Source organism: Ipomoea nil, unplaced genomic scaffold, assembly GCF_001879475.1.
Source record: "Ipomoea nil cultivar Tokyo-kokei standard unplaced genomic scaffold, Asagao_1.1 scaffold0942, whole genome shotgun sequence".
In the NCBI taxonomy this organism is placed as follows: Eukaryota; Viridiplantae; Streptophyta; class Magnoliopsida; order Solanales; family Convolvulaceae; genus Ipomoea; species Ipomoea nil.
In genome coordinates this window covers 4,050-18,752 of record NW_017617370.1, presented here as the reverse complement: position 1 = coordinate 18,752, position 14,703 = coordinate 4,050, and the positions used below count along the sequence as shown (strand labels likewise).

Genomic DNA, 14,703 nt, shown 5'->3' with positions numbered 1-14,703 from the left:
AAAGCCTTTCAAATGAGCCGCAAGTATTGTAGTTGCGCACGTCAGTTACCTTTTTTAAATATTATTGCCTCAATGTATAAAATTTTTGCGATTTACTCATTTATTTATTTTGGGATAATAAGCCTTTCAAATGAGCTGCAAATATTGTACATGCGCATACATCCACTTTAATTACTTTTAACACTCTAATAGCTAGCCAAACATATTTTGCTCAAATGACATGTAGTGACTCTTTCAGATGGAAGGTTATGAGATTGAGCCTCACTGAAGTAATGTTAACTCTTTATGCATACTATAATGTAATAGAGTTGGTAGAATGACAAATTATTCGATAGACTTGGGTCCTCCTTGCAAGATGGAACCGTGTCTAAAAATACACAATTTACACACTGAATATTCACAATTTAAATTGTGAATATTCAGTATATAAATTGTGTATTTTGATCCGGATCCGCCTTGCAAGGTGGACCCGGGTCCATGGCATAAGTGCATAACTATTGCCTTTAAATACAAGTATACAACCAAGAATTATTCCAAGTAGAAAACAAAAGAAGAAGAAGAAGAAAAGATTATATTGAAAAGAAAGCAAAAATATAATGAAGGTGAATGTTAAGAGGTCTTACGTAGTTAAACCATCAGAGCCAACATGGAGTGGCCTTCTCTCCTTATCGGAGCTTGATCAGATCGCAACCATGATGCATGTTGAAACCCTCTATTTCTACTCTACTCCTTCCACATTATCCCCAGACGCCATTATCGATACCTTGCGACTCTCTCTCAGCCAAGTCCTGGTGCATTTTTACCCCTTGGCCGGTCGCCTGAGCTGGACTAGTGCCGGCGGCAGCTCAGCCCTCGTGCTTAACTGCAATGCCGCTGGCGTCGTCCTCGTAGAGGCGGAATCCGACGCCGTGTTGGCCGATCTCGGGGACTTCTCGCCCTGCCCCGAGTTAAACCACCTGGTTCCTAGCGTAGACTACAGCGGTGATCCTATCCAGGATATTCCCTTGTTCGTGGGGCAGCTCACTAAGTTCAGATGCGGAGGAATTAGCCTTGGGTTTGCGATATCTCACGTTGTGGCTGACGGACATGGTCTCTGCCATTTTCTGTCGGAGTGGGCTAATCTTGCCTCCGGGAAACCATTGAGCTCCGCCCCTTTTCATGACCGGAGGAGACTTCTCCGCGGGTAGGAGAATCATCTTCTCCACAGGGAGGTCCTCGTCGGGTTTTCGATCATTCTCCTCCGCTTATCGTTGGCCAGTCCAGCGACGAAAGCGAGAGGATGAAGGAAACCAAAGTATCCACGCTGAGATTAAGTAAACCACAGATTCATGCACTAAAAGCTGCCGCCAACAATGGTCGGAGTTATAATGCCAAACCGCGAGACTATACCAGGTACGAGTAGGGGTGTATACGGATGGAATCCAGTCAAATATCATATTTTCTATTCCATTCAAATTTCACTATATATATATTGGAATTCATATTCTTATTGGATTTATTTGAATTCAGGTACGAGGTGATAACCGCCCACATATGGAGGTGCGCATGCAAAGCGCGAAGCCATAAACCCCAACAGCCCACGAATTTATGCTTCTCTGTCGATATCCGCAGGCGAATGGAGCCTCCATTGCCAGATTCGTATTTCGGTAATGCGGTCGTTGACGTGGTGATCCATGGCGGCGTCTCGGGGGAGATTATCTCCGGGCCACTACAAGACGTGGCTTCTAAAATACGTGAGGCAATCGATGGTGTAACCTCGGAGTACGTGAACTCTTCAATAGATTTTTATAGAAATGAAGTGGATGTGATTAAGAGGCAAGAATTATTAGGAGTCTTGTTTGGTGGGAATCCAAATCTGAGCGTTATAAGCTGGGTGGGTCTTCCGATTCAGGGACTCGATTTTGGTGGGGGGAAGAGATTCATATGAGCCCTGGAAATCATGACTGTGATGGGGACGTTTTGATCCTTCCAGGTCCAAACGGAATTGATGGGGACGATGGGTCATTGCTGGTTGCTGCATGTTTGCAAGTTGATCACATTCAAGATTTCAATAAATATTTCTATCAAGATATCAACAATTTGTGAAGGAGACGGTACAATAGTTATATATTGCACAATGCATTGTGCCCGGCCTAAAACAACTTCGTTTTTTTTATGTTAAGATTTTATGTGCATTATGTTAAGAATTTATGTGTATTATATTAAGAACTTATGTGTATTATGTATTATGTTAGATTATGTGTATTTTTTTTATGAGTTTGTGTATTCTACTATATAATTCTGTACATTCGAAATATGAGATTTTTTTTATATATATTTTTAAAAGTTAACGGCGGAAAACGAAATTTCTAAAAAAGAAACTGATACAAAACGACATCTTTTGGCCAGGGCATTGTGAACAAATCTAATTAAATCTTTGATCTGCAAGATCTAATGGATGAGAAATCAAGTAAAAAATGAGCGGGGTCATTTTCATATATATATATATATATATATATATATATATATATATATATATATATATATATATATATATAATTAGGTTCTGGTGCGATTCTGCGGTTTAATCTGGGTCATTCATCTCGCTTAAATCAACGTTCAGGATTGTCAAAATTAAAAAAAAAACTCGGTGGCAAATTTGTAATTTTTGCATCTAGGTCAAAATTAAGGTGAGCGGATCTGTGATTAATGTGCGTGAGTTTTGTATATAAGTGCGTGAGGTTTGTGCGTAAGGTGCGTGAGTTTTGTGCTTAATGTGCGTGGGGTTGTGCTTAACGTGAGTAGTTGTTAAAACTTAAAGTGTGGAATTTTGTGCTTAAATGCGTGAGATTTGTTCTTAATGTGAGTGGAGTTTGTGCTTCATGTGCGTAGGGTTTGTGCTTAATGTGTGTGAAGTTAGTGATTAATGTCAATAGTTGTTGAAACTTAAGGTTTGTGAGTTAATACTTAAAGTGCGTGGGGTTTGTGCTTAATGTGCGTGAGGTTGTGCTTAATGTGCGTGAGTTTTGTACTTAATGTACGTGAGTTTGTGCTTAATGTCAGTAGTTGTTGAAACTTAAAGTCTGTGAGTTAATATTTAAAGTGCGTGGATTTTGTGCTTAATGTGCGTGAGATTGTGTTTAATGTATGTGTGTTTTGTACTTAATGTGCGTGAGTTTGTACTTAAGATCTAACACTTAAGGTGCGTGTTTCTATCACTTAAGGTGCGCCATTTCCAGTTTTGAGCATCTTTTTAAATTTTAGCTTTTGGAGTTACAAAAAACTGATTAACCAAACACTTATATTAATTTTTTAACCATGTAAAATAGTTAAAAATAATCAAATAAGCCAAAATTAATAGATAAGCTAACTATCTTACCAAACATGACCAATATATATAACTCATATAATATATTATATATGTATATAATTCTTTTTTTTTTTTTTAACAATTGCCCCCAAATTTGGGGGCCAATTGTTTAAAAAAGAAATTAAAATTAATGTATACACATACTATACAGCAGGCAGTGCGCTGCCTGCTGTATAGTATAGGCATATACATGTTCTCTAATCTGGGGCCCCCAATTTTGGGTGCTCTGTGCAAGTGCCCTGGGTAGTCATGCCCAGGGACGGCCCTATATATATATATATATATATATATATATATATATATATATATATATAGAAAATCACTCATATGTGGTCATGTCATTAGATTTGGTTGTATTTGTGTCGTTGAATCAGTTTAATCTAACGGCAGTTATAATTCTGAGGATTTTCGCGTGTTTTGGTAAGTAGGGGTGTTATGGTAATTACAGTGACCATTTATAGCGGGCGGGTTCCAGAATACACCAACAGTGTTGACAACATACACCAATAGTGTAATAAAACACACCACAATGAAACACACCAATGGTGTATTCTTGTGTTATGATAATTACAGTGGCCATTTATAGCGGCCGGGTTCCAGAATACACCAACAGTGTTGACAACATGCACCAATAGTGTAATAAAACACAACAATGTGATTTTTTCTATTCCGGTGTTTTACGACGAGTTTACCCTTGCAGTTCGGTGGGTAGGAGAATGTGCGCGAAAATACTGGAAAAATCTTGTTTAATATGATTCATTGGATCTATCTAATCTAATGGCCTATAATTGACCATATGACCACACCTAACAACATGGCCACATGTGATCACCCATATATATATATATATATATATATATATATATATATATCTAGTTTTTTACGCGCATTGCGCTATTGGGATAATGCCCAATGTTTTTTTTTTTTAAAAATAAGTACTTTAAAGTATATTAAGGCAAGATTATATTGAAATTGTTCATGCATAGATAATTGAAGGTTGAATTTGCGTATTTAAATAGGTAATTCTTCTCGCAAAGGTTGAGTCCCAACCCCAAGGGCCCCCCACACTCCGACCCGACAGAGCATTGTGGGAAGTTGTAAATCACGGTGACTCAATGGTTCAGCAGACAGGACCAAATGCCGGTGCGAACAAGGAATCTACCACTTTGGACATAATTCCCGCACTGCCGTCGCCGAGGTTCAAACCTTGGTCTCTTCTCCCAAACTAAACCATTGAGCTAAGCCCGTGCGGGTTAAATAGGTAATTCTAAGTTTACAAATGCAAGATAATATAGTCAAGATTGATTATAATTGTCATAAAATAATTGTATAGGTATGGTTGAAACCAAATACGGGACATAAGGGAGAACAAATAAAAATTAGGGCATAAAATATTAAATATATACTAACACTACTGGAAATTATGGAATTTCCGACCACCTGAAAGTGATCTTAAATCAAGTCGAAAACTTTGTTCCGACCACTTTTGGTATCCGGAAAAACCTTTGTTGCTATTTCCGACCACTTTTTGGACTTTTTAGTATCAACTTAATTTAAGATCATTTTCAGGTGGTCGGAAATTCCATAATTTCTAGTAGTGTAATATTGTTTGAGGAGATTTCGACATTAGGATTTGTGGTTAAGTTCTATTAAGACTTTAATATTAGAATTAGATTAATTGTAATTGTAATTCTATATTAGACGTTAATATTAAAATTAGACTAACGGTGAATTAACGGTATTTAACGGAAAAGTTAAATGGATAATCATATAATTAAGGATAAATTAGAAAAACATTAAAAAAAATTAAAACCTGAACAATTTGAACCATTCATTTGATTTAATAATTTGACGGTCATTTTTTCTACCCAATGTTAATAATTAAATAAATTCGTTGGTCAAATTCGCTAATATAATCCGCTAACTACTGATTGTCAAACAAGGACATTGCAAGGTAGTTCTCACTTCAATTTGTTGTGTGATTTGAATACTCTCTTTGTCACAAAATCTCTCAAGTAGTTAATATGGTTGGCTTTATTAATTATTTTTTTTTTTTTTCATGTATATAATAAAATACTTGGTAAATAAATATATAGCATTATTTTGTATTATAACTTTGATATTTAATTAGAAAAATAGTGCACAAAAGATAATAGACAATGTAGTGAATATAATCAATTGATGAATTTGAATGTAAATTTTTACATTTGAGAAAAATAAAGACAATATAACTAATGAAAATATTTCTCTTAATTAATTTATTGATAATGAATAATTTTTTTTCACTGAATTAAGACATTGTAAGGACAATGTAGCAAATATAATCAATTAATAAATTTGAATAAAAAGAATTTTTATATTGTAGAAAAATAAAGACAATATAACTAATACAATTATTTCTCTTATTTAATTTATTGATAATGAATAATTTGTTTTTGAATAAAGGCATTGTGGACACATAATTCTAAATTAAAGAAATGCATATCTATAATTTTTTGTTGTAGCTACTAAATTATTATTTATATAATTTAATAAGAGTAAAATAGAGTACTAATTATGCCAACTTTGATTGGGATGAGGTTCGAACCTAAGACTTTTTTTTTTTTTTTATTGAAATCAATGAGTAAGTTAACGGTGAACTAACGACAATTCTTAAAATTTTAACGGAATTAGTAACGGTGTGTGGGTATTTTAGGAAATTTTAGTGTAAAATTTAAATCTTATCAATCTTTTAATCAATCTGAGCCATTCATTTGATTAAAATCTGTGACCGCCATTTTTTCTACCCATTATAGGCCTAACTCTCTTGGGCTCTTATTAGTATATAGTATATATATATATATATATATATATATATATATATATATATATATATATATATATATATATATATTATATATATATATATAACAAAGTTTTGTTTATTTTCAACCATTAGATTTACTAGATCAATGGTTTGTATTTGTCTACAGGTTCACACACACACATTGTCTTTGGTAGCAATTTTTTCAAATTTAGTCATAGACTATCGTTTTTGTCATTTAACACCCAGACTATCATCATTAGGACTGTTTTGGTCATTCTGATATCTTTTTTCTGGTGAAACCCTATTTTAGGAAAGTACATTACTTGAATACTGAAAGTACATTATTTTGTATAATGTATATTCAGTATATGAATAATGTACTTTTAGTATATTAAAAATGTACAATATATTCAAGAAAAATACATTATTTGAATACTAAAAGTACATTATTCTGTATAATGCATGTATATTCAGTATACAAATAATGTATTTTTTAGTATATTAAAAATGTACTTTTTGTTATATATGGTCCACACAGCACTGTGTGAACCATGTTTCACACAATAATTTGCCTAGTTTAAGGGCTTGGCAAATTATGGTCCACACAGTGATATGTGGATCATAATAAAAAGTACATTTTTAATATACTAAATGTACATTATTTGTGTACTGAATGTACATTATATAATATAATGTACACTTAGTACACAAATAATGTACATCGTCTTAATACAATGTACATTTTTAAAATACTAAAAGTACATTATTTTGTACTGGATGTACATTATTTTACAGTATACAAAATATGATAAACACAGCTTGTGTGGACCATGGTCCACACAATAATGATTGTAGGGACTTTGGTTCTATGCTTGTGTGTATTGAGTATTGCATAAAGGAGATTCTTGTCTATCTAGGGTTCTTGAGATTAAAATGGATTTGTGATTTAATATTGGTCATGTTTGATTCATGACATTCATTAGCATGTTTTTGAAATAATTTTGACCACAACGAATTAGCTAAGTCAAGATTCTATGGCACTCATTACATAATCCTTATGTTCTACTATGAGAATATGATAAATAGAGAGATCTCGATGCTTTGTTTATTTGAAAGACTTGAAATTGAAGTTGGGAAATTCCTAGTCCTAATTTTGATTTAGATGATTACGATAGTGACTTTCTTATTAGAATTCCTACGCCATCCTCTCAATCCATTGGTTCTGTGATTTTTTCTCAAATACTTTGGTTGTGTTAGCTTGAATCCTATTTACTTTATTTTATGTTATCCTCTTGTCAATATGTACGTGTTTGTTCCATTTTGTTGATTTTTTGTTGCCTTTGCAATGTTGAGTGTTTAGCTTTTTATTAATTTTCTAGTCATCTAGTGCCTAGTTGCTAAGCTAGTTGTCACGTACCCGCATGCCTACGCTAGTACGCTGCCGAGCAGCCATCGCTTCCACCGTTGCTGCAACCTGGACAGCCCCACAAAGTGCTAACAAGGCCGAGAAAATGTTTATATAGATGCAGATTATTATCATGGGACGAATTTGGCTACGGTCGGAGCAGTCCTCCTCGATGCAGACAATCGCTACATTTCGGGCTTCAGCGCCCCTCCTAAGTTGCTTCTCCCCTTTTATGGCCGAGACGTTGCATACAAAGAGGCCTTGTCATGGTTAAGGCGGCGTGGAGAAGAGTCTATACAGCTACACACGGATGTCAAACGTTATGGTGTTACCTATCCGCACCAGACACCCCGTCTCGATCATATATTTAGTAATGTTATCAATAGTTGCAGAATTTACATGTCTGCTTTTAGTTCTTGCTCAGTCACTTTTATTCCTAGATTACAGAATTTACTAGCGCCATACTTTAGCTACTACAGCTTTTAATTCTACTATGGCTATGTACTGGGACGACGTCCCACCTGACTCTATTTCAGTTTATCTATAAATACAACCCGCATTGGTTGACCTTCAAAAAACAGTATAGATTATTATTATTAAGATTAGTAATTTTAATCTAGAATTGTATTAGTAATAAGAAAGTATGAAAGAATATTTTATATTAGGAATTGTATTACCATATTTTAATGTACAATTGTTGTATGAATGGGAATTGTATTACCCATATTTTTACAATATTGTGTAAACCTCAATTGTATATGAGTCTTTTGGGTGGGAAGTTAAATTGAGGATTTTGTTTTTATATATAGTATAGAAACAATTAATTAGATATTAATTAATTTCCATATAAAATTTTGTTACCAATTAAGATTTATTAATTTTTTACGAATTAATTAATATTCATATTAGTTTGAACGGGGAAGTTGAAGATGATGATTTTACTTTTATTAATAGTATAGATTATTATTATTATTAAGATTAGTAATTTTAATCTAGAATTGTATTAAGAATGAAAAAGTATGAAAGAATATATTATATTAGGAATTGTATTACCATATTTTAATATACAATTGTAGTACGAATATACAATTCATTGGAACAGAAACCCAAGAAATGGACACTATCCAATTCTAGGTCCTATGGTGACTTCTGTTCTGCAAACTCACATGTGCGGCCCTTGAACGCAGGTGTACAAAGAAAGTTGGAGACGAACTATCAATAATAATAAAGAAATACGGTTCGGTTGAACGTAAAGGAGGTATCAAGGACTTTGATTTATTTCTTGTTTATTATTATTATTATTATTATTATTATTATTATATTATTATTATTATTATTATTATTATTATTATTATTATATTATTATTATTATATTTTAAATTTAAATAAAATTAAACGATATATATATTTTCAATCAGTTTTTAATCAAATAGTTCGGTATGGTTAATTAATGTTCGGTACTGTTTGGTTCGGGAAAATCGAACCGAATTGTCCACACCTAAAGTTAATTACTGAAATGGTCCTTGATTATAGAAAAATTACCAATTTGGTCCCAAGTTAATGAAAATCTAACGCCAAAACTAACAACGAATGACCAAATTAGTCAACAATTTTAAAGTTGAGGACTTAATTTGGTCAAAAAAAAAGTCAAGAATCAAATTGATAATTTTACTATAGTGAAGGGACCATTTTGATAATTAACTCATTCAACAATTAACGAATATATTAAACTAAAACAATTAAATATCTCAAATTTATAAGATAAATAGCCCAAAGTCTCCGTTTAACAGATAATAAAAAAAATTATCTCTCTAGGGTTCTCTCCGTTTCGTTGGTTTCTTCCCATCTTTTTCCGGAACGTTGGAGTGGTAGGAAAAATGTAATTAAAATTAAAAAGAAATTAGGAAAATTTAAAGTAGTATCTTAAAATTTAGAAATTGAAATTAAATGAGTCTGGTCGTGAACAATCTTAAACGAACACTAAACGAGTATTCATGAACATTATTAAACGGAAACTAACGAACGAGTTTATGAGCTCTTAGCAAACGGACATACAAATGTTCAGACTATGTTCCTTTATTAAACGAGTTCTAAAATTTGCCTATTTATGTTTGTTCACCTTAATACATGAACATAAACGAACACTTACCAAACATGAATACGAGTAGTTTATCAAAAACTTTATTCGGTAACACCCCTAACTAAAACAATTGAGTTTCATGACTCTATCGATTCGATTCAAATTCGACTATATATATGTTCGAATATTCAAATCTCAAATTTGATTCGTATTCGATTGACTCGAATATTCGAATTCAAAATACGTAACTTAATTATTTGTTTACACCCCTAAGGTTGGGGTTCAATCCTGTGACCTTCCCTCAATGGGAGTCACAGAGGTGCCATTTGAGCACAAAATACTTGGCATATCAATACTAGTTATTAAACTTGCAATATGCGATTAAAAAAAACTCAATGATGAATAAAAATAATAGTGAAAATTATATAATCAAAATAAATGTAAAATTATATGATCTTATAATATTATGAGAAAAAATTATAACAGATAATATAAATAATTAATAAGTTTTGTATAATTAAAAATTATATAAAATTAGAAATAATTTATAAATATACGTTAAAGTAAACACAATGTATAAGTTTTTATATTTAGCCGCATTATTTAATGATGTGAACAACTTAGGGAGAAAAAGAAAAAGAGGGACACATTTGGAAAGAATTTATGAGTGTCGAAAAAAAAAAATATAATGAACAAGTTAACACTAAATTTATGGGATAAAAGCCTTTCAAATGAGCCGCAAGTATTGTAGTTGCGCACGTCAGTTACCTTTTTTAAATATTATTGCCTCAATGTATAAAATTTTTGCGATTTACTCATTTATTTATTTTGGGATAATAAGCCTTTCAAATGAGCTGCAAATATTGTACATGCGCATACATCCACTTTAATTACTTTTAACACTCTAATAGCTAGCCAAACATATTTTGCTCAAATGACATGTAGTGACTCTTTCAGATGGAAGGTTATGAGATTGAGCCTCACTGAAGTAATGTTAACTCTTTATGCATACTATAATGTAATAGAGTTGGTAGAATGACAAATTATTCGATAGACTTGGGTCCTCCTTGCAAGATGGAACCGTGTCTAAAAATACACAATTTACACACTGAATATTCACAATTTAAATTGTGAATATTCAGTATATAAATTTGTGTATTTTGATCCGGATCCGCCTTGCAAGGTGGACCCGGGTCCATGGCATAAGTGCATAACTATTGCCTTTAAATACAAGTATACAACCAAGAATTATTCCAAGTAGAAAACAAAAGAAGAAGAAGAAGAAAAGATTATATTGAAAAGAAAGCAAAAATATAATGAAGGTGAATGTTAAGAGGTCTTACGTAGTTAAACCATCAGAGCCAACATGGAGTGGCCTTCTCTCCTTATCGGAGCTTGATCAGATCGCAACCATGATGCATGTTGAAACCCTCTATTTCTACTCTACTCCTTCCACATTATCCCCAGACGCCATTATCGATACCTTGCGACTCTCTCTCAGCCAAGTCCTGGTGCATTTTTACCCCTTGGCCGGTCGCCTGAGCTGGACTAGTGCCGGCGGCAGCTCAGCCCTCGTGCTTAACTGCAATGCCGCTGGCGTCGTCCTCGTAGAGGCGGAATCCGACGCCGTGTTGGCCGATCTCGGGGACTTCTCGCCCTGCCCCGAGTTAAACCACCTGGTTCCTAGCGTAGACTACAGCGGTGATCCTATCCAGGATATTCCCTTGTTCGTGGGGCAGCTCACTAAGTTCAGATGCGGAGGAATTAGCCTTGGGTTTGCGATATCTCACGTTGTGGCTGACGGACATGGTCTCTGCCATTTTCTGTCGGAGTGGGCTAATCTTGCCTCCGGGAAACCATTGAGCTCCGCCCCTTTTCATGACCGGAGGAGACTTCTCCGCGGGGTAGGAGAATCATCTTCTCCACAGGGAGGTCCTCGTCGGGTTTTCGATCATTCTCCTCGCTTATCGTTGGCCAGTCCAGCGACGAAAGCGAGAGGATGAAGGAAACCAAAGTATCCACGCTGAGATTAAGTAAACCACAGATTCATGCACTAAAAGCTGCCCGCAACAATGGTCGGAGTTATAATGCCAAACCGCGAGACTATACCAGGTACGAGTAGGGGTGTATACGGATGGAATCCAGTCAAATATCATATTTTCTATTCCATTCAAATTTCACTATATATATATTGGAATTCATATTCTTATTGGATTTATTTGAATTCAGGTACGAGGTGATAACCGCCCACATATGGAGGTGCGCATGCAAAGCGCGAAGCCATAAACCCCAACAGCCCACGAATTTATGCTTCTCTGTCGATATCCGCAGGCGAATGGAGCCTCCATTGCCAGATTCGTATTTCGGTAATGCGGTCGTTGACGTGGTGATCCATGGCGGCGTCTCGGGGGAGATTATCTCCGGGCCACTACAAGACGTGGCTTCTAAAATACGTGAGGCAATCGATGGTGTAACCTCGGAGTACGTGAACTCTTCAATAGATTTTTATAGAAATGAAGTGGATGTGATTAAGAGGCAAGAATTATTAGGAGTCTTGTTTGGTGGGAATCCAAATCTGAGCGTTATAAGCTGGGTGGGTCTTCCGATTCAGGGACTCGATTTTGGGTGGGGGAAGAGATTCATATGAGCCCTGGAAATCATGACTGTGATGGGGACGTTTTGATCCTTCCAGGTCCAAACGGAATTGATGGGGACGATGGGTCATTGCTGGTTGCTGCATGTTTGCAAGTTGATCACATTCAAGATTTCAATAAATATTTCTATCAAGATATCAACAATTTGTGAAGGAGACGGTACAATAGTTATATATTGCACAATGCATTGTGCCCGGCCTAAAACAACTTCGTTTTTTTTATGTTAAGATTTTATGTGCATTATGTTAAGAATTTATGTGTATTATATTAAGAACTTATGTGTATTATGTATTATGTTAGATTATGTGTATTTTTTTTATGAGTTTGTGTATTCTACTATATAATTCTGTACATTCGAAATATGAGATTTTTTTTATATATATTTTTAAAAGTTAACGGCGGAAAACGAAATTTCTAAAAAAGAAACTGATACAAAACGACATCTTTTGGCCAGGGCATTGTGAACAAATCTAATTAAATCTTTGATCTGCAAGATCTAATGGATGAGAAATCAAGTAAAAAATGAGCGGGGTCATTTCATATATATATATATATATATATATATATATATATATATATATATATATATATATATATATAATTAGGTTCTGGTGCGATTCTGCGGTTTAATCTGGGTCATTCATCTCGCTTAAATCAACGTTCAGGATTGTCAAAATTAAAAAAAAAACTCGGTGGCAAATTTGTAATTTTTGCATCTAGGTCAAAATTAAGGTGAGCGGATCTGTGATTAATGTGCGTGAGTTTTGTATATAAGTGCGTGAGGTTTGTGCGTAAGGTGCGTGAGTTTTGTGCTTAATGTGCGTGGGTTGTGCTTAACGTGAGTAGTTGTTAAAACTTAAAGTGTGGAATTTTGTGCTTAAATGCGTGAGATTTGTTCTTAATGTGAGTGGAGTTTGTGCTTCATGTGCGTAGGTTTGTGCTTAATGTGTGTGAAGTTAGTGATTAATGTCAATAGTTGTTGAAACTTGTTTGTGAGTTAATACTTAAAGTGCGTGGGGTTTGTGCTTAATGTGCGTGAGGTTGTGCTTAATGTGCGTGAGTTTTGTACTTAATGTACGTGAGTTTGTGCTTAATGTCAGTAGTTGTTGAAACTTAAAGTCTGTGAGTTAATATTTAAAGTGCGTGGATTTTGTGCTTAATGTGCGTGAGATTGTGTTTAATGTATGTGTGTTTTGTACTTAATGTGCGTGAGTTTGTACTTAAGATCTAACACTTAAGGTGCGTTTCTATCACTTAAGGTGCGCCATTTCCAGTTTTGAGCATCTTTTTAAATTTTAGCTTTTGGAGTTACAAAAAACTGATTAACCAAACACTTATATTAATTTTTTAACCATGTAAAATAGTTAAAAATAATCAAATAAGCCAAAATTAATAGATAAGCTAACTATCTTACCAACATGACCAATATATATAACTCATATAATATATTATATATGTATATAATTCTTTTTTTTTTTTTTTAACAATTGCCCCCAAATTTGGGGCCAATTGTTTAAAAAAGAAATTAAAATTAATGTATACACATACTATACAGCAGGCAGTGCGCTGCCTGCTGTATAGTATAGGCATATACATGTTCTCTAATCTGGGGCCCCCAATTTTGGGTGCTCTGTGCAAGTGCCCTGGGTAGTCATGCCCAGGGACGGCCTATATATATATATATATATATATATATATATATATATATATATATATATATATAGAAAATCACTCATATGTGGTCATGTCATTAGATTTGGTTGTATTTGTGTCGTTGAATCAGTTTAATCTAACGGCAGTTATAATTCTGAGGATTTTCGCGTGTTTTGGTAAGTAGGGTGTTATGGTAATTACAGTGACCATTTATAGCGGGCGGGTTCCAGAATACACCAACAGTGTTGACAACATACACCAATAGTGTAATAAAACACACCACAATGAAACACACCAATGGTGTATTCTTGTGTTATGATAATTACAGTGGCCATTATAGCGGCCGGGTTCCATAATACACCAACAGTGTTGACAACATGCACCAATAGTGTAATAAAACACAACAATGTGATTTTTTCTATTCCGGTGTTTTACGACGAGTTTACCCTTGCAGTTCGGTGGGTAGGAGAATGTGCGCGAAAATACTGGAAAAATCTTGTTTAATATGATTCATTGGATCTATCTAATCTAATGGCCTATAATTGACCATATGACCACACCTAACAACATGGCCACATGTGATCACCCATATATATATATATATATATATATATACTAGTTTTTTACGCGCATTGCGCTATTGGGATAATGCCCAATGTTTTTTTTTTTAAAATAAGTACTTTAAAGTATATTAAGGCAAGATTATATTGAAATTGTTCATGCATAGATAATTGAAGGTTGAATTTGCGTATTTAA

The 14,703-nt window shown here is 34.1% G+C and overlaps 1 protein-coding gene and 1 pseudogene across 1 annotated transcript; both read left to right on the top strand.

Moving 5' to 3' along the window:
- Positions 1 to 572: 572 nt before the first annotated feature.
- LOC109179667 (spermidine hydroxycinnamoyl transferase-like) lies at positions 573 to 2,184 on the top strand. The gene is given in 4 exon segments (XM_019329152.1): positions 573 to 1,178; positions 1,181 to 1,392; positions 1,510 to 1,901; positions 1,904 to 2,184. Coding segments are annotated over 4 exon segments (1,368 nt in total). The 5' UTR covers positions 573 to 596; the 3' UTR covers positions 2,086 to 2,184.
- Positions 2,185 to 10,932: 8,748 nt separating this feature from the next.
- LOC109179666 lies at positions 10,933 to 12,544 on the top strand (annotated as a pseudogene).
- The last annotated feature ends 2,159 nt before the right edge of the window (positions 12,545 to 14,703 follow it).